This window comes from Rhinoderma darwinii, chromosome 2 (genome assembly GCF_050947455.1).
Source record: "Rhinoderma darwinii isolate aRhiDar2 chromosome 2, aRhiDar2.hap1, whole genome shotgun sequence".
NCBI classification, from domain to species: Eukaryota; Metazoa; Chordata; class Amphibia; order Anura; family Rhinodermatidae; genus Rhinoderma; species Rhinoderma darwinii.
Window position 1 is genome coordinate 256,744,528 of NC_134688.1, and position 19,765 is coordinate 256,764,292.

Here is a 19,765-nt window from a genome sequence, read left to right on the forward strand (position 1 = left end):
GCAAATTACTACATGTAAAAACGGTCAATGTGGAAAAATGTCCTTAAAATATTATTGCATGCAAGTTATTTTCAGTCAACTGTTTATATATTGAATAAATGTAAGTGTTCAGATAGCGTTTAAATACAGGGGGGTGCATAAGTAGGTATACATTTTTAAAACCGTCTAATGACAATTTTGTGAGGCAAATTTTGAATAAAGAAACACAAGGAGATGGCATTATTAGAAAAATAATTTTGTCTGATAAAGCAGACGTCAAACTTTCAGGTGCTGTTAATAGGCACAACTGTGATTATTACTCAACAGAAAAGCCCCATGCAACAATTGAAGTACATTTGAATCTCCCTGGGGTTACGGTTTGGGCGGCCGTTTCATGTAAAGGGGTAATCGGACCGATCTTCTACAATACAACGGTTACCTCAGACCTGTACCTTATCATGCTCCAAGGAAATGTAATACCACAATTGCTGTTGGAGCATTATAATGAAGACTTCTATTTCTAGCAAGATGGAGCCCCCCCTCACTATGCTTTAGCGGTGCGTAATTTTCTTTTCTAAAAATTACCCAATCGGTGGATAGGTAGATGAGGCCCGGTTGAATGGCCACCACGATCACCAGACTTTATCAAGATTAACTTTTTCTTTTGGGGTGTTATCAAAGATAAGGTATATTCAAAAAAAACACGCATGGTTGATAACAGTTCATAAAAGAAGCATGCCAAGAAATGAATGCCAATACAGAACTTTGTGCCAAAGTGTGCATGAGTTTAAAAACTGGAATACAGCAACGTGTAAATAGTGAGGGCCGCCATGTTCAGCATATAAGAGATTGGACTTAATTGTTTTGTTATTCTATAAAATACTATTTCAACTTTCTACCTACTTATGCACCCCCTGTATATTAACAGTGTTTATTAATAAATGATGGATTTCACTGATCATACTGTCAAAGCTTGGGAAACCTTTATAATTCAAGACACCATTAACATTCATTACTACACCAGTAATGGGGCATAGCTATAGGGGTTCAGTGGTAGCAGTCGCACCTTAGCCCAATTACCTGAGGGGGGCCAACAGCCCCTTGTTACATCAGAAGGCACCAGTAATTTGTCACATGAAAGGTGGGGCACTGTTACCGATTTTGCATGGGGCCCAGGAGCTACACCCCTAACAACAATACACAAATAAAGGCCACTAGTCAAGCAAGGCAGGTTGTGGATATTGTTGTATTAGGTAAAATAAAAGGTCTATATGACAGAAATAAGGAGAGATGTTATCATGTCCAGCCCCAGGCCTTGGGTTACAATTTATCTTAGTACCTGCAGGGTATATCCTGGTTCACACTGAAAGGAGACCACATCATTCACAAGGTATCTTTCTCCAATTTTTACTCCATTGCTGGGAACAGCTGGTTCTGGGCAACTGGCAAGGCCTACAGCTAAAACCAGCGAAAATACATTGAGAAGATTAACACACATAAGACACACATTTGCTTTCAATTATTAACCATTAGTTTAGGACTGCAGCATTGTAACATTCGAATGTAAACATGGACACACAGAAGTGTCAGACAAGGACTTGAATCCAGTACTTTTATTATCTTTACCATTGCTAAGTATTGTAAAATTTGTCATTCATTCAGGTCTGCTTGATGCTGTATAATAGTAGCTAACTTGTAGAAGAAATGCTAACTTTCACCTGCACCTTCTAATTTGAAAATATTTCACTATTTTATTTGTTGTCTAAAGTACTTTAGCAAAATCATTTTTGCAAAATAGGTCTTGATTTTGTCTAATTTTGACCTTTGATTGAAGCCCACAAGACACGAACGAATAAAAGGTACAGAGCACAAGTTTTACTTTGCTTATTTGGCCCAGAATTTTGCATCTGACTAGAAAACTAGGCAATATTGTTCAAAATTATTTGAGATCACTAAATATACGAGAAGATGCCAGACGAATCTATACAATATACAAAAAGAGAGCACTGCAAGATCAGATAAAAAAAAATCCAGAGAATATTTTTATGGCATGTCAACTGGATATATCATAAAAGTTATATTGGTAGGCATCCAGCAGCTGGTATACCCACTTGTCAGAAGAACAAAATGGAACCTAGCGAAGACCAGGTCCTGGCTGCAGTGGAGATGTGATTGCCAAAGCAAGGTCACTCTCCATAAACATGATTATGGCCATGAAAATCTATTATTTCTATCACTTTTAGGTTCCTGCGAATTTCAATCATGTCAGTGTACAGGTAACGCACCCAAACGGTCAACTCTTTACAGAAAATGGGGAAAAAAAATAAGCCTCAGGAATGGGGCTGATGGAAATGATGAGATTGGAGAAATATAAAAAATACAATTGAAAACAATTCCGCCACTCTCTATCTGCAAGATTACTGTTTTAAAAGGCTATTTTAATATTTTTATAGAGCTTGGAAAATCCCTTTAAAGAGGCTCTGTCACCAGATTTTCAAACCCCCTATCTCGTATTGCAGCTGATCGGCGCTGCAATGTAGATTAGAGTAACGTTTTTTTTTTCAAAAACGAGCATTTTTGGCCAAGTTATGACCATTTTTATATTTATGCAAATGAGCCTTTCTTAAGTACAACTGGGCGTGTTTAAAGTTATGTCCAAGTGGGCGTGTATTGTGTGTGCACATCTGGGCGTTTTTACTTGTTTTACTAGCTGGGCGTTGTGAATAGAAGTGTATGATGCTGACGAATCAGCATCATCCACTTCTCTTCGTTAACACCCAGCTTCTGGCAGTGCACAGACACACAGCGTGTTCTCGAGAGATCACGCTGTGACGTCACTTCCTGCCCCAGGTCCTGCATCGTGTCGGACAAGCGAGGACACATCGGCACCAGGCGACAGAGGCTACAGTTGATTCTGCAGCATCGGCGTTTGCAGGTAAGTCGATGTAGCCTCTGTCGCCTGGTGCCGATGTGTCCTCGCTCGTCCGACACAATGCAGGACCTGGGGCAGGAAGTGACGTCTCGAGAACACGCTGTGTGTCTGTGCACTGCCAGAAGCTGGGTGTTAACGAAGAGAAGTGGATGATGCTGATTCGTCAGCATCATACACTTCTATTCACAACGCCCAGCTAGTAAAACAAGTAAAAACGCCCAGATGTACAGTTGTACTTAAGGATCATTTGGATAAATATAAAAATGGTCATAACTTGGCCAAAAATGCTTGTTTTTGAAAAAAACAACCGTTACTGTAATCTACATTGCAGCGCCGATCTGCTGCAATACGAGATAGGGGTTTGAAAATCTGGTGACAGAGCCTCTTTAAGTTTACAATAAGTTTGGGCTGTAACACATTCTGTACTATGGGGCATTAGTAAAGCATTTCTATTTATTGACTTCAACAACAAGTGTGAAATACTTCAAGGAAAAAGCTACTGAAACACATTTCATTTTCCCTGTGGTATATCTGCAACCTAATATGGGGCAACATCTACAAAACTGCTGTGTGTGTTTTAGATATTCCACGTCCATTCACATCTTGTGTGTGTATATATATATATATATATATATATATATATATATATATATATACATACACTACCGTTCAAAAGTTTGGGGTCACCCAGACAATTTTGTGTTTTCCATGAAAACTCACACTTATATTTATCAAATGAGTTGCAAAATGACTAGAAAATATAGTCAAGACATTGACAAGGTTAGAAATAATGATTTTTATTTGAAATAATAATTTTTTCCTTCAAACTTTGCTTTCGTCAAAGAATGCTCCATTTGCAGCAATTACATCATTGCAGACCTTTGGCATTCTAGCTCTTAATTTGCTGAGGTAATCGGGAGAAATTTCACCCCATGCTTCCAGAAGCCCCTCCCACAAGTTGGATTGGCTTGATGGGCACTTCTTGCGTACCATACGGTCAAGCTGCTCCCACAACAGCTCTATGGGGATGAGATATGGTGACTGCGCTGGCCACTCCATTACAGATAGAATACCAGCTGCCTGCTTCTTCCCTAAATAGTTCTTGCATAATTTGGAGGTGTGCTTTGGGTCATTGTCCTGTTGTAGGATGAAATTGGCTCCAATCAAGCGCTGTCCACAGGGTATGGCATGGCGTTGCAAAATGGAGTGATAGCCTTCCTTATTCAAAATCCCTTTTACCTTGTACAAATCTCCCACTTTACCAGCACCAAAGCAACCCCAGACCATCACATGCTTGACAGATGGCGTCAGGCACTCTTCCAGCATCTTTTCAGTTGTTCTGCGTCTCACAAATGTTCTTCTGTGTGATCCAAACACCTCAAACTTCGATTCGTCTGTCCATAACACTTTTTTCCAATCTTCCTCTGTCCAATGTCTGTGTTCTTTTGCCCATAATAATCTTTTCCTTCTATTAGCCAGTCTCAGATATGGCTTTTTCTTTGCCACTCTGCCCTGAAGGCCAGCATCCCGGAGTCGCCTCGTCACTGTAGACGTTGACACTGGCGTTTTGCGGGTACTATTTAATGAAGCTGCCAGTTGAGGACCTGTGAGGCGTCTATTTCTCAAACTAGAGACTCTAATGTACTTGTCTTGTTGCTCAGTTGTGCAGCGGGGCCTCCCACTTCTCTTTCTACTCTGGTTAGAGCCTGTTTGTGCTGTCATCTGAAGGGAGTAGTACACACCGTTGTAGGAAATCTTCAGTTTCTTGGCAATTTCTCGCATGGAATAGTCTTCATTTCTAAGAACAAGAATAGACCGTCGAGTTTCACATGAAAGCTCTCTTTTTCTAGCCATTTTGAGAGTTTAATCAAACCCACAAATATAATGCTCCAGATTCTCAACTAGCTCAAAGGAAGGTCAGTTTTATAGCTCCTCTAAACAGCAAAACGGTTTACAGCGGTGCTAACATAATTGCACAATGGTTTTCAAGTGTTTTCTAATCATCCATTAGCCTTCTAACACAGTTAGCAAACACAATGTAACATTAGAACACTGGAGTGATGGTTGCTGGAAATGGGCCTCTATACACCTACGTAGATATTGCATTAAAAACCATACGTTTGCAGCTAGAATAGTCATTTAGCACACTAACAATGTATAGAGTGTATTTCTGATTAATTAAATATTATCTTCATTGAAAAAAACTGTGCTTTTCTTTCAAAAATAAGGAAATTTCTAAGTGACCATAAACTTTTGAACGGTAGTGTATGTACATACATATATATATATATATATATATATATATATATATATATATATATATATATGTATAAATACACTATATGTATATATATATATATATATATATATATATATATATATATCAAGAAAGCAGCAGCACTCAAAAGAAAAAAAGGAAGAGCGGGTGCCAGCGAGTAATCCAGATCCAAGGATTGTTCCAATAAACAAAAAATATATCTCCAGGTAAAGAAGTAAAAAAATGCAGTGATTTGTTCAACCATTATGGTGCAACGTTTCAACCTCACATTAGGATCTTCAAGCATAGTGATACATAGTGATTGGAGGTATACATACCATGTGTCTCATTACAGTATTCAACATCATTATAAAACTTACATATAAATAATTTGTGTTACAATATATAAAACATCACAATGATGTACAAGTGACAGTGATACATCACATCTAACAACATTTTCAATACATATGTGCAGTATATATAAAAACTTAAAATTAGCCTAAATCAAAAATTCCACAGATCAGGAGAAGGTCGGGTCTCCAGGAGCACTCACCAATCGCAGGTAAAGGTTGTATGAATATTCAAAGAGTTGATTTAAACTCAGAAAATACTCATCATGTCTGTTCGGCGTTTACATGTAACTCTCTATTCATTACTATCACAGTTTCTATGTGAGTCTTATAGGAATGAATGGAGAAACTGACTTCCTGTCCACACATGAGATGCTGTGGCAGGTGGAGAGTCCTATTGCTGGTCACATGAAGCCTCATGCACACGGCCCACGAATGCAGGTATGGACGGCTGCGGACCGCAGCCCACATTTTCGGGCTGTTCTCCCATACAATGTATGGGAGCATGGCCCGCAAAATACGAAAAGTAGGACATGCTCTATAATTCCCGGCGCAGTTCTACGGCACGGACACCTATCCGTAGCGATATGGAAATGTTTCCGTGGCCAATGGAACTGAATGGGTCCGTAATTGTGGACCATATTACGGTCCGCAATTATGGAGATTTTTTACGGTCGTGTGCATTGGGCGTAAAAAAATTATTTTCACCAAAATTTACATAATGTGCCTTCCAACGGGCCATAGAATCAAAACATTTCTGGGAGTGCTTCTTTAAGTAAGCTCACTATAATGTTATGTCAATGCAAGTGGAGCGATATCTTAAGGCTGCTGGAGTCTGCTGGGAGAGAGCGTACACGTAAACCCGCAACCTCTAATCCGTAACCACTCTGGTCTAAGGTTACTCTAAGGTGTTAGCCAGAGCTGACCGCAAGGTGAGATGGACTTTGCTGCTTAGAACCCAGGTTGTCTTAACAGCGTGTAGTCTTGGAAAAGAGGTGCAATGCAGGCAAACCTGAGCTGGAAGCCAGACAGCCAGTAGGTTAACTGATCGGTAGGCAGAGGATTAACGAGAGACAAGCTGACCAGAAGTCAGAAGCTTGATCAGGAACCAGGAAACAGGAAGATTCACAAGCAAAGACAGATGAGAAGAGACAGGTATAAATACAAGCCCACAGAAGGTTGTCAGAAAGGCAGAGAAGAGATGTAGGCTCAAAGCAAAAGAAGAACCACCCAGAAGCTAGACAGATTGTCATAGCGACGTTAACCCCTTCAGGAGCAAGCTCATTTTGGCCTTCAGGACCAGACCCATTTTTTCAAATCTGACATATTTCACTTTATGTGGTAATAACTCCGGAACGCTTTTACCTATCAAAGCGATTCTGAGATTGTTTTCTCGTGACACATTGGACTTTATGATAGTGGAAAAATGTGGTTGATAAATTCAATATTTACCAGTGAAAAACACCAAAATTTGGTGAAAAATTGCAAAAATTAGCATTTTTCAAAATATAAATGTATCTGCTTGTAAGACAGGCAGTTATACCACACAAAATTGTTGCTAATTAACATCCCCCATATGTCTACTTTAGATTGGCATCGTTTTTTGAACATCCTTTTATTTTTCTAGGACGTTACACGGCTTAGAACTTTAGCAGCAATTTCTCACATTTTCAAGAAAATTTCAAAAGGCTATTTATACAGGGGCCAGTTCAGTTGTGAAGCGGCTTTTAGGGCCTTATATATTAGAAACCGCCAAAAAGTCACCCCATTTTAAAATCTTCACCCCTCAAAGTATTCAAAACAGCATTTAGAAAGTTTCTTAACCCTTTAAACGTTTCACAGGAATTAAAGCAACGTAGAGGTGAAATGTTCAAATTTCATTTTTTTTTTGCAGAAATTCATTTTTATTTTATTTTTTTTGTAACACAGAAGTTTTTACCAGAGAAACGCAACTCAATATTTATTGCCCAGATTCTGCAGTTTTAGGAAATATCCCACATGTGGCCCTAGTGTGTTACTGGACTGAAGCACCGGCCTCAGAAGCAAAGGAGCACCTGGTGGATTTTAGGCCTCCTTTTTATTAGAAAATATTTTAGGCACCATGTCAGGTTTCAAGGGCTCTTTCGGTGCCAAAACAGTGGAAATCCACCAAAAGTGACCCCATTTTGGAAACTACACCTCTTGAGGAAATTATCTAGGGGTATAGTGAGCATTTTGACCCCGCAGGTTTTTTGCAGAAATTATTGGAAGTAGGCCGTGAAAATAAAAATCGTCATTCTTTCAAAGATTATGTAGGTTTAGCTAATTTTTTCTAATTTCCACGAGGACTAAAGGAGAAAAAGCACCACAACATTTGTAAAGCAATTTCTCCCGAGTAAAACAATACCCCACATGTGGTTATAAACAGATGTTTGGACACACGGCGGAGCTTAGAAGGGAAAGAGCGCCATTTGGCTTTTGGAGTTCAAATTTAGCAGGAATGGTTTGCGCAGGCCATGTCGCATTTGCAAAGCCCCTGAGGTACCAAAACAGTGAAAACGCCAAAAAAGTGACTCCATTGAGAAAACTACACCCCTTGAGGAATCCATCTAGGGGTGTAGTGAGCATTTTGCCCCCACAGGTGTTTCATAGATTTTATTAGAATTGGGCAGTGAAAATAAAAAAAATCCTTTTTCTTCAATAAGACGTAGCTTTAGCTCCAAATTTTTAATTTTCTCAACAAATAAAGGAAAAAAAGAACCCCAACGCTTGTAAAGCAACTTCTCTGGAGTACGGCAATACCCCACACGTGGTCGTAAAATGCTGTTTGGGCACACGGCAGGGCTCAGAAGGGAAGGAGCGCCATTTGCTTTTGGTGTACAGATTTTGCTGCATTTGGTTTCTGGTCGCTATGTTGCATTTGCAAAGTCCCTGTGGGACCAAAACAGTGGATCCCCCCCAGAAGTGACCCCATTTTGGAAACAACACCCTCAAGGTATTCACCTAGGGGTGTAGTAAACATGTTAACCCCACAGGTGTTTTGCAGAAATTCGTGTGCACACGAATTGTGGGAGAATGAAAATGGGAATTTTTCCTTAGATACGCCAATATGTGGTGCCCGGCTTGTGCCACCATAACAAGACAGCTCTCAATTATTATGCGGTGTTTCCCTGTTTTAGAATCACCCTACATGTGGCCCTAATCTTTTGCCTGGACATTGGACAGGGCTCAGGAGTGAAAGAGGAACATGCGAAATTGAGGCCTAATTTGGCGACTTATAAAGTATTGGTTCACAATTGCAGAGGCTTTGATGTGAAATAATAAAAGAAACCCCTGAGAAGTGACCCCATTTTGGAAACTGCACCCCTCAAGGCATTTATTAAGAGGTGTAGTGAGCATTTTCACCCCACGTGTCTTTTCCATAAATGATTGCGCTGCGGAAGGTACAAATTAAAATGTTTCCCTAGATATGCCAATTCAGTGTCAAATATGTCATGCCCAGCTTGTGCCACTTTTTTTTTTATATACACCGTTCACCGTACGTTATAAACTACATGTTACCTTTATTCTGCGGGTCAGTACGATTCCGGCGATACCAAATTTATAGAACTTTTTTATAACTTTTTGCACAATAAAATTACTTTTGGAAAGAGAATGTATTTTTTCTGTCGCCAAGTTGTGAGAGCCATAACTTTTACATTTTTTAATCGATGGAGCTGTGTGAGGGCTTGTTTTTTTGCGAGACGAGGTATAGATTTTATCGGTACCATTTTTGGATACATGCGAGTTTTTGATCACTTTTTATTTCAATTTTTGGAAGACAGTGACCAAAAAAACAGTAATTATGGCAGTGTTTTTGAGGTTTTTTTTTACGGCGTTCACTGCGCTGGATAAATAACATAATATTTTTATAGTTTAGGTCGTTACGGTCGCTGCGATACCAAATATGTATGGCTTTATTCTTTTTTTCAATAATAAATGACTTATAAGGGAAAAAGGGCGATTGTGTTTTGTGTTATTATTTGAAACTTTTATTGTATGTTTTCCAACTTTTATTTTTTTTACACTTTTTTTTACACTTTTCTTTAGTCCCACTAGGGGACTTGAATGTCCAACTGTTTGTTTGATGTTCTAATACATTGCACTACCTATGTAGTGCAATGTATTGGAACTGTCAGTTGTTCACTGACAGCAAGCCGATCAGGCTCCGCCTCTGGGCGGGGCCTAATCAGCTTACGTAATGGCAGACAGGAGTCCATTGTTAGGGCTCCTGTTGCCATGGTAGCAGTCGCCAGCCTTGCCATCGCATGGCAAGGCTGCCGATTTTCTACAAACCTCTAGGATGCAGCGATCACAATGGATCGCTGCATCGAAGGGGTTAATGCCAGGAATCGGAGCTAGCTCCGGTTCCTGGCGATAGATCTTATAAATAAGCTCTTATAAATAAGCTAGCTCTGGTTCCTGGCGATAGATCTTATAAATAAGCCATGACTAAGGACCCAGCAGAGGTCTGAAACGCGTAGGCTACCGCCTATCTTCTCATCACTCTCTGTACTTCGGACATTACCTGCCCGTCACCACCATTATTTCGCTGTTTATTGTTTTTTTACCAAAGTAACATTAAAACTTGGAAGAAGTTTCCCGTTTTTAACAGATTTATCACTCTCAGCGCTGGTTCCAACTTCCTTTTTCTGCCATATGTTTTTTTTAAATAATTTTTCTTTTGAATAACTTGGGAGTTCTTCAGGTTCAATTGAACCTGAGCCCAAACTGTGCACAGTTTATTTGATTCAACTTCCACCTCAGAGTTATCACTAGAAGAGGTGGAAAATGAACCAAAACGAGGATGAAAACCATAATTGCAGAAACATGGTGGCGATTATTTATAGCAAATTCCGCTAAAGGAAGGTATGAGACCCATTTTGTCTGGTTATCAGCAATATAACACCTAAGATATTGTTCCAAGGTTTGATTAAAACGTTCGATTTGACCATTAGTCTAAGGGTGGAATGCAGAAGAGAATGACAACTGAACACCAAGTTTTTTTACAGAAAGCTCTCCAGAAGTTAGCCACAAATTGTACACCTCTATCAGAGACAATATTTTCTGGAATACCATGCAGACTAACCACTTGATCAATAAATAGTTTAGACAATGTTTTGGAATCAGGGAGTTGAGGCAAAGGAATTAAATAACACATCTTACTAAAGCGATTGACCACAACCCAAATTATTGCTTTCCCTTCGGAGGGAGGTAAATCAGTGATGAAATCCATGGACACATGAGACCAAGGTTTCTGTGGAACAGGCAATGACAGTAATTCACCCATAGGAGTCTTAGCGCGAGCACAAACATTGCAAGCAGAGACATAGGAACTCACATCATGAGACAAGGACGGTCACCAAAAGAGCTGTGAGACCCATTTTTTAGTACCAGTTATCCCTGGATGACCAAACAAAAAACATAATCATGTAACTCATTGAGTAAACAAAATCTCAACTGAGGAGGTACAAACAACTTCCCTGCAGGAATAGTTTGCGGAGCAAGTTGCAGACATTCTTTAATTTCAGTTATAAGATCGGATGATATTGCAGAAACCACTATCGCCTTAGATAAAATAGGTTCAGGATGAAAGTCGGGGACCTGTGAGGAACAAAAGCTACAGGAAAATGCGTTGGCCCTGACATTTTTAGACCCGGGTCTGTAGGTTAAAATGAAGTCAAATTTGGTATAAAAAAACAAGGCCCACCTAGCCTGTCTGGGAATAAGTTTTTGGGCAGATTCTAAAAAAGTCAGGTTTTTATGTTCCGTAAGTACAGTAATTTAATGTCTGGCCCCCTCTAGAAAGTGGCGCCACTCTTCAAACTCCCACTTAATAGCAAGGAGCTCATGATTACCTATATCATAGTTCTTTTCAGTGGAAGAAAATTTACGAGAAAAAAAAGCACAGGGGTGTAAAGTTGGTTAATACAGAAGACCCTTGAGACAACACAGCCCCCACACCTATTTCTGAGGCCTCAACCTCCACAATAAAGGGATTAGGCAGGTCAGGTTGAACAAGGACAGGCGCTTTCATAAAACATTGTTTTAAGGTTTCAAAGGTGGAAACCGCACTAGGTTTCCAATTTCCAAGATCAGAACCCACTTTAGTAAGATCTGTCAAAGGTTTGGCAATGGAGGAAAAATTATAAATACATTTTCAGTAATAATTTGCAAAACCCAAGAACCTCTGCAGGGCCTTTAATGAAGTGGGTTTAACCCAATAAAGAATTGCTTGAACCTTAGTGGAGTCCATACGAAAATCATTAGGAAGATAGCACATACCCCAAGAAATTAATTTCCTGATCTCCATAAAAACATTTTTCAAACTTCGCATAAAGACAATTTTCCCTCAGTACTTGAAGGACTGACCTTAAATGTTGGATATGAGAGTACAAATCGGAAGAAAATACAAGAATATCGTCTAAATGCACCACTACAAAAAGTCCCAAAAAATGTCTGAAAATGTCATTAACCAGGTTTTGAAAAACTGCAGGAGCATTACTTAAACCAAAAGGCATAACCCAGTACTCATAATGTTCGTCTGGAGTATTAAATGCTGTCTTCCACTCATCCCCTTTACGGATAAGAACCAAATTGTAGGCCCCGCGTAAATCTAGTTTGGAGAACCACTTGGCTCTTGAGATCTGATTAAACAGGTCCGGGATGGGAGGAAGAGGATATTGATTCTTAATGGTAATCTTATTTATTTCACGATAGTTGATACAGGGTCTTAAACCGCCATATTTTTTTTTAACAGAGAAAAACCCAGCTCCCACTGGAGAAGTAGATGGATGGGTATGACCCTTATGGAGACTGTCTTTTGTATAATCTTTCATGGCCTGTCTTTCCTTAGCAGAAAGATTATACATCCGCCCCTTGGGCAGCTTAGCATTAGGGAGGAGTATGTAAGGACAGTCGTACCGTCTATGAGGAGGGAGAGATTCAGAACTAACTTCAGAAAATACATCCTCATAATCTTGAATATACTCAGGCAATGATGGTGTGATGCAAGCGATTTTTAGTAGTGGACAAAGACATACAAGAATGATAACATTTATAACTCCACTTAACAAAATCTGCTTTCACCCAATCAATAACTGGATTATGTGTCTGCAACCATGGGATACCCAATACTATTTTGGAGGGCAAATTTTCTAAAATAAATTTGTTCAGTATGCAAAGTACCCACTTTCAATGCAACAGGCGGAGAAGAGAACTTGACCGACCCCTGAGCGAGAGGAGTATTATCAATAGTGGAAACCTTGACTGGGGTACCCAACTGAACAAGAGGGATAGCAAATTTTTTAGCCACCTGAAAATCTTAGAAATTTGCGGAAAAACCTGACTGCCAAGATGGCATTCCCAGGGAACATCTAGGCTCTGCAGTTTTCCGGAGCCGGGCGTTCTGGGCGTTTTGGAACAGTTCTTGAGTGTATGGCCAGCATCCCCACAATAAAAACACAGCCCCCTGCGCTATTGAAGAAGTCTCTGTTCCTGAGACGACATAGTGGAGCCCAACTGCATGGGTTCTAAAGCATCAGAAGAGGGGCTCTCAGCGCAGGAGCCATAAAAAAAATTTGCTCACGTAGTCGGCGGTCCAGACGTACCACCAGGGTCACAGTATCCTCTAGAGTAAGGGGTGGAGGATAATTAATTAAGAGATCCTTTAAGTCTTCCGAAAGGCCTCGGTGGAATTGGAAACGGAGCGCAGCGTCTTTCCACTGAGAAGAAATAGACCATCGTCTGAACTCTGAACGATAATCCTCGACTGGTCGTAGTCCCTGCTGAAGAGATAACATCTTGGCCTCCGCTACTGCAGTGATGTTTAGTTCTCCATAAATTAACCCCAGAGCTGCAAAAAAGGATTCCACAGAAAAATGTTTAGGGGCATCAGGTCCCAATGAAAAGGCCCAGGTTTGAGGATCATCCTGCAAGAGCAAAACAGCGATACCCACTCGATGCTTCTCAGCTCCAGAGGAGATAGGTCTCAGACGAAAATATAATTTTACAACTGTCCCGAAAATTAGCAAAAGACTTACGATCTCCAGAGAAACGATCAGGTAAGTTCACTTTCGGCTACTCAGGAGATGCCGCTGAAGCGAGCGCTCGGGCCTACGCATTTTCCTTAATTGAACCTTTACAGCCAGACCTTGCACTAGCTGAGTCAAACCTTGCATCTGTTCCCCCAGAGCTTGCATGGGTTCCATCGTGGAAAAAATTATATATAAGGCTTGTGAATCTGTTATGTCAATGCAAGTGGAGAGATACCTTAAGGCTGCTGGAGTCTGCTGGGAGAGAGCGTGCACGTAAACCCGCAACCTCCAATCCTTAAAGTGTAGCTAAATCTTCGACAAACTTCTGACATGTTATAGTGACATGTCAGAAGTTTGTATTGGTGGGGGTCCGAGCACGGAGACCCCCACCAATCGCTAGAACGAAGCAGCTGAAGCGTTCATGTGAGCACTCAGCTGCTTCGTTTGTGTTCGGCTTTTTCTGGAAAGCCAATGTATCAGAGTACGTGCTCATAGACTTTCTATTGAGTCCGTACAGAAATACATTTATTTCCGGAAAAAGCCGAACTGAAACGAAGCAGCTGAGCGCTCACACTTACGCTTCAGCTGCTATGTTATAGAGATTGGTGGGGGTCTCCGTGCTTGGACCCCCACCAATACAAACTTCTGACATGTCACTATGACATGTCAGAAGTTTGTCGAACGTTGAGCTACACTTTAACCACTCTGGTCGACAGAATCTACGGCTACTCTAAGGTGTTCGCCAGAGCTGACCGCAAGGTAAGATGGACTTTGCTGCTTAGAACCCAGGTTGTCTTAACAGAGTGTAGTCTTGGAAAAGAGGTGCAATGCAGGCAAACCTGAGCTGGAAACCAGACAGCCAATAGGTTAAGTGAAAAGCCAGAAACGGAGTAGAGGTAATGACACAAGCCACGGTCAAACCAGTCGGGAGCAGATAATCAGAATCGGTAGGCAGAGCCGAGGTCAGTATACTCGAGGTCCAGAAATCAGAAATGCAGGAGCAGTCAGGAGCTTGATCAGGAACCAGGAAACAGAAAGATTCACAAGCAAAGACAGGTGGGAAGAGACAGGTATAAATACAAGCCAACAGCAGATTGGCAGAAAGACAGAGAAGAGATATAGGCTCAAAGCAAAAGAAGAACCGCCCAGAAGATAGACAGGTTGTCATAGCGACCTTAAGGGAACAGGTATTTTCCTAGCATATATATTTAGCATGGTGCATGGGTAGCACTTGCTATAGGCAGCATGGTGGCTTAGTGGGTAGCACTGTTGTCTTGCATCACTGGGGTCCTGTATTTGAATCTGACCAAGGATAACCTCTGCATGGAGTTTGTATGTTTTCCCCATGTATGTGTCCTCCCACACTCCAAAAACATGCTGATAGATTAAATACCTGTCTTTAAAATTGTCTCCAGTGTATGTGTGTCTGAGATAGGGAGATTAGATTGTGAGCCTCAATGGGGACACTGAAGGATGACAACCTCTGTACACACAGTGCAATCTATTGGTGCTTTATAAACAACAGAAAGTAAATAATTTGGTGGTAATAAATGGCTTTCAGAGTTATGTGTTCGCGATCTAGACAAAAGTGCATGCTCCACAGACTGACAATGTAATGTCAAATACGTGGTGTAAAGTAGTCCATCTATCAACTGTACTTTAACCTCTTACTGACATTTGACGTAACTCTACGCCATAGGTGATTGGAGAAAGTATGGAGTGACCTCACATACTGAGTCTGTTCCATATGACAGGGGTGTCAGATGTATAGTACAGCTGATACCTCGCACTAACGGGATAAAAGATTACTTCGATCCTAGCTATTTAACCACTAAGATGTTGAGGTCAATAGCGACCACGCCATCTAAGCCATTAGACAGAGGGAGTACCCTCTGTCACTCCACTGACCCTTCGCAACGTGATCGTAGGATGCCAAAAGTTGTCTTGGCAGCCAGAGGGCCTAAAAAAGTAAAATAAATAAGTATTTCATTGTATTGTACCAGTGACCTAATTATTGCTTGTTCAAGTTCCCTAGGGGAACTAAAAGAAAAAAATTAAAATTGTTAAATAATCTTTTTGGTAATGTACAAAAAAAACAATATTGAAAGTAATAGGGTAAATGCCATAAAAATAAAACCCAAAAAACAATGGGGGAATCATTATAGTATAATAAATGTTGCCATTAAAACAACAATTTGTCCTGCAAAAAACAAGCCATCATGTGGCTATGTTGACGGAAAATAAAAAAGCTATGGCTTTTTGAAGACAGGGACGGAAAAAAAAAATGTCCGCAGGGGCAACAGCGTATAATTGTGTCTGAATTTTCTGTGGTCAATAACCCAATCTTACTTTTGTATTCCAGATGAAAGCCAGATGCAGACACACTGATATCAGAGAAGAAGTGAAGGTAGAGGTGGTTTGACGTGCTGTTCAGCAATGCTGGTACAGTGGTTCCTAAAATGAGGCAAAAATACATAAAAATTTTGAGACAGCAAATAATATACGTATCCTTTTTTACATAATGAAGTAACGTTTTTTTCACTATCCTACAAGATGAAACAAAGGTTATTGCATTTTTAACAGACGAAGACTATTTACAGCTAAACTATTCAGTCTGTACGAAGGTAGAATATATTCCCAAGCTCATCCTTCCTATGGTGCATCATTCACTTAATCCGCAGCTGTATATTATGACAGGTTACGGAATAATAGGTACCATATAAAGTACCCACATTATTATTATTATTATTATTATTATTATTATGGAAAGAAAAAGAAAGGCTTGCATAGCTTATTTTTTGTGCACTGGAGCTTACGGTATATAATTGGTGGCTACTTTTTGACAGAGAACATGGTTAAATGCCTTTTAAGTTCTATCACATAATTATATTTTAATTTTTATTATAACATTTTATTTCCTTGCAGCTCCTCTCCAGTTGGCAATACACTACTGGGTCGCCAGAAGTCCTGTACATTTTTTCACAGTGATGACGCACCGACAAATACCCACGTGACTGAGAGCGTTCTCACTTACGTCGGCTTGTCATCATCCCACGTGATCACTAGGGGGCAGTTGCTGTGACATCCCAGCAGAAGCAAGCCAGCCTCCTTCTTCAACAGCGGCATCTCATGCTGCATTTCACAGCGCATGCACACTGTAATTCCTAATGGTCCTGAATTATAGTATGTCACTAGCTATCCAATAGTGCACGCTCTTCACTAATCCACCAATGAAAAAAATGTTTTATTATTGGGGGCACATGTGTCTATCGTGAAGGGGCTGCTGTGCATCATAGAGTGTCAGCAATGCAGAGCGTACACGTGCGGTAGTGAACAGTACTTGAGGTGGGCAGTAAAGCTGAATTCTAATATACTGCAGGGAAAGTAGTGGATCGTTATATAAATATCTTAAGATATATTTGTGTTTTTTTTATTTTTTGTATTTTCTCCCCGGATAATCATTTTATGCCATTGAAATCCATTGAAAAAGTCAAGTTAAAGTTACTTGCCACGTTATATTTAACACGTTAAAAGTTAAGTTAAAGTAGGATAGAGCTGTGTCACTGGTCCAGGCACAGAAGCACTGTATGACATATACATAGCCTAGATAACCTACATATGTGCAGCTACAGCCACACTCTAGCATAGAATACCCACAAAGTGTATCAATTTTAGTGGTATTAAATTACTTTGGTCTATGCAGGCAAAAATCAATATGCCGCTTTGTATGTTTATCATCAATTCAGCCAAATTTTTTTTATTTGAAATGAAGAAAAGCTAAAGAAGAAGCCATGACCCAACAGTAGCAGCTTGCTCAGTGGTCCACATATTGGATATCAGATGCAGAGTGAAGTCCAGCAAGAGGTACGCATGTGTTGGGTTTCTTATGGGGACATCTGAAAAAGCCCATATGGGTGTGCCTTTGGCTGAGTCACTTTAGAGGACATCTTTGTCAGGCTATATAGAGGCATCTGAGGCAGGTACTTTGAGTGTATCTGTGGTTTAGACACTAATAGGAACATGTGTGGCAGATGCAGTATTGAGGCATCTGTGTGCTATGACATCATTTGGAACTTTTTTATATTTTAAAATGTTGGATCATACAGTATGTCATATAGCAAATGCTCACTGGCTCTGATGCATAGTATACAGCCACCTGTAAGAGTGCCAATACTTCCATCCAATGGGATAGAATAGATGGCTAAATCTCTGGAGGAGAACAATGTAGATCTCAGAACCATACAGAAAGAATAGAGCTCATAGTCAAAATATATATAAGAATATAGAAACTTTATTACAGAAAATATATAACATATATTTAAAAACATCTAGAATTAAGACTCTAGTACAAATACTGCGGTATTATAGAGCTCAACAAGGAAAATGCTATGTGAAAAATATAATGGGTAAATATACAGACTGCACTGGCTACCCACAGAGACAAATTTGAAATTTCTCAACCACTATGGGTTCCAATCTAATGTACCCCAGTGTCTTCACATATCCCTATACGTTCAAGACTAGTTAAAGTGGGGGGAGGCAGAGGGAACAGTCAATATCTATAGTAAGTAGTCACACATGCAGTCTTACCTATTATGACCAAGGAAGGTGTTACAAGTCCGTGTTGGCTCACCCACAGAGACCCCAACGCGCGTTTCACTGTTTAGATGCTTCCTCAGGGGGTGCGTACAGTGTATATCTGTTAAAGAGGCTCTGTCACAACATTATAAGTGCCCTATCTCCTATATAAGGAGATCGGCGCTATAATGTAGGTGTCAGCAGTGCTTTTTATTTAAAAAAATGATCTGTTTTCACTACTTTATTAGCGATTTTAGATTTATGCTAATGAGTTGCTTAATGCCCAACTGGGCGTGTTTTTACTTTAGACCAAGTGGGTGTTGTACAGAGGAGAGTATGACGCTGACCGATCAGCGTCATGCACTCCTCTCCATTAATTTACTCAGGGCATAGGGATCCTGCTAGATCCTTATGTGCTGTCTTAGGCCTCGTGGACACTTCCAACACAGTTTTCACGGCCGTTTGTGACGGATCTGTGTGCCCGTTTTAGCGGCCGTGTGCACTCCCGTGTGCACTCCATGTTTCCGTTTCCGAGCGCCGAGCATGGTACTGTCCAGGGTGCTGAAAGAGTTAATGGGCTGCACTGATCGGCGGTAACTCTTTCAGCACCCTGGACAGCACCATGCTCGGCGCTCGGAAGATACAATTTTAATGTAATAAAAATAAATAAATAATAAGTTCATACTTACATTCCTCCTGTCCGGCCCCCAGCGATGACGTTTCATCCATGTCGCCGCTGCAGCCAATCACAGGCTGTAGTGGCGGTCACGCACGTCAGGATGAGGTCAGAAGGCCGGCCTCCAGGGATGACACTTCATCCCACGTGACCGTCTCTGCAGCCAATCACAGGCTGCAGTGGCCTCTGCAGCCAATCACATGCTGCCTCGTCAGAAAGGAAGGTCGGACTGGAGGAAGAAGAGGGACTCGTCACCAAGACAACGACCATTGACTTGCATGGGCCTCACGGTCACGGAATCTCGGACCAAAGTAGGACATGCTCTACTTTGGATCGGAACGGAGCAACGGGACCGTCAAAAAAACTGAAGTGTGCATGGCCCCATTGAAATGAATGGGTCAGTGTGCTAGCCGTCACAAAAACGGCTAGCACCCTGAAGGAAAAAACTGAAGTGGGCATGGGGCTTTATGCTAACAGATTAACAATACTGAAGTGTTTAGACAGTGAATAGACATTCCACGGGATGTCTATTCACAATCTCTGCACTTTGTTACTATTTCTGTGGTAGTTACAGCAGAGGAAGAGTAATCTCGCGAGATTACACAGTAAATGACAGGTTACAACGAGATTACGCCTCCTCTGCTGTAACTACCATAGAAACAGTAACGAAGTGCAGAGATTGTGAATAGACATCCCGTGGAATGTCTATTCACTGTCTAAACACTTCAGTATCGTTAATGTGTTAGTATAAGACAGCACATAAGGATCTAGCAGGATCCCTATGCGCTGAGTAAATGAATGGAGAGGAGTGCATGAGGCTGATTGGTCAGCGTCATACACTCCTCTGTACAACGCCCACTTGGTCTAAAGTAAAAATACGCCCACTTCGTCATTAAGCAACTCATTAGCATAAATCTAAAATCGCTAATAAAGTGG

The 19,765-nt window shown here is 40.7% G+C and overlaps 1 protein-coding gene across 3 annotated transcripts in view; it reads right to left on the minus strand.

The window, feature by feature from the left end:
• The window catches only part of CSMD2 (CUB and Sushi multiple domains 2), an 897,842-nt gene that overhangs the window by 105,210 nt on the left and 772,867 nt on the right, over positions 1-19,765 (minus strand). For all 3 annotated transcript variants that reach the window (XM_075853183.1, XM_075853184.1, XM_075853185.1), the window contains 2 exons: positions 15,925-16,029; positions 1,319-1,437 (listed from right to left, as the gene is read on the minus strand). In XM_075853183.1, the coding sequence (XP_075709298.1) occupies positions 1,319-1,437; positions 15,925-16,029 (224 nt within the window). The remainder of the gene's footprint in view (positions 1-1,318; positions 1,438-15,924; positions 16,030-19,765) is intronic.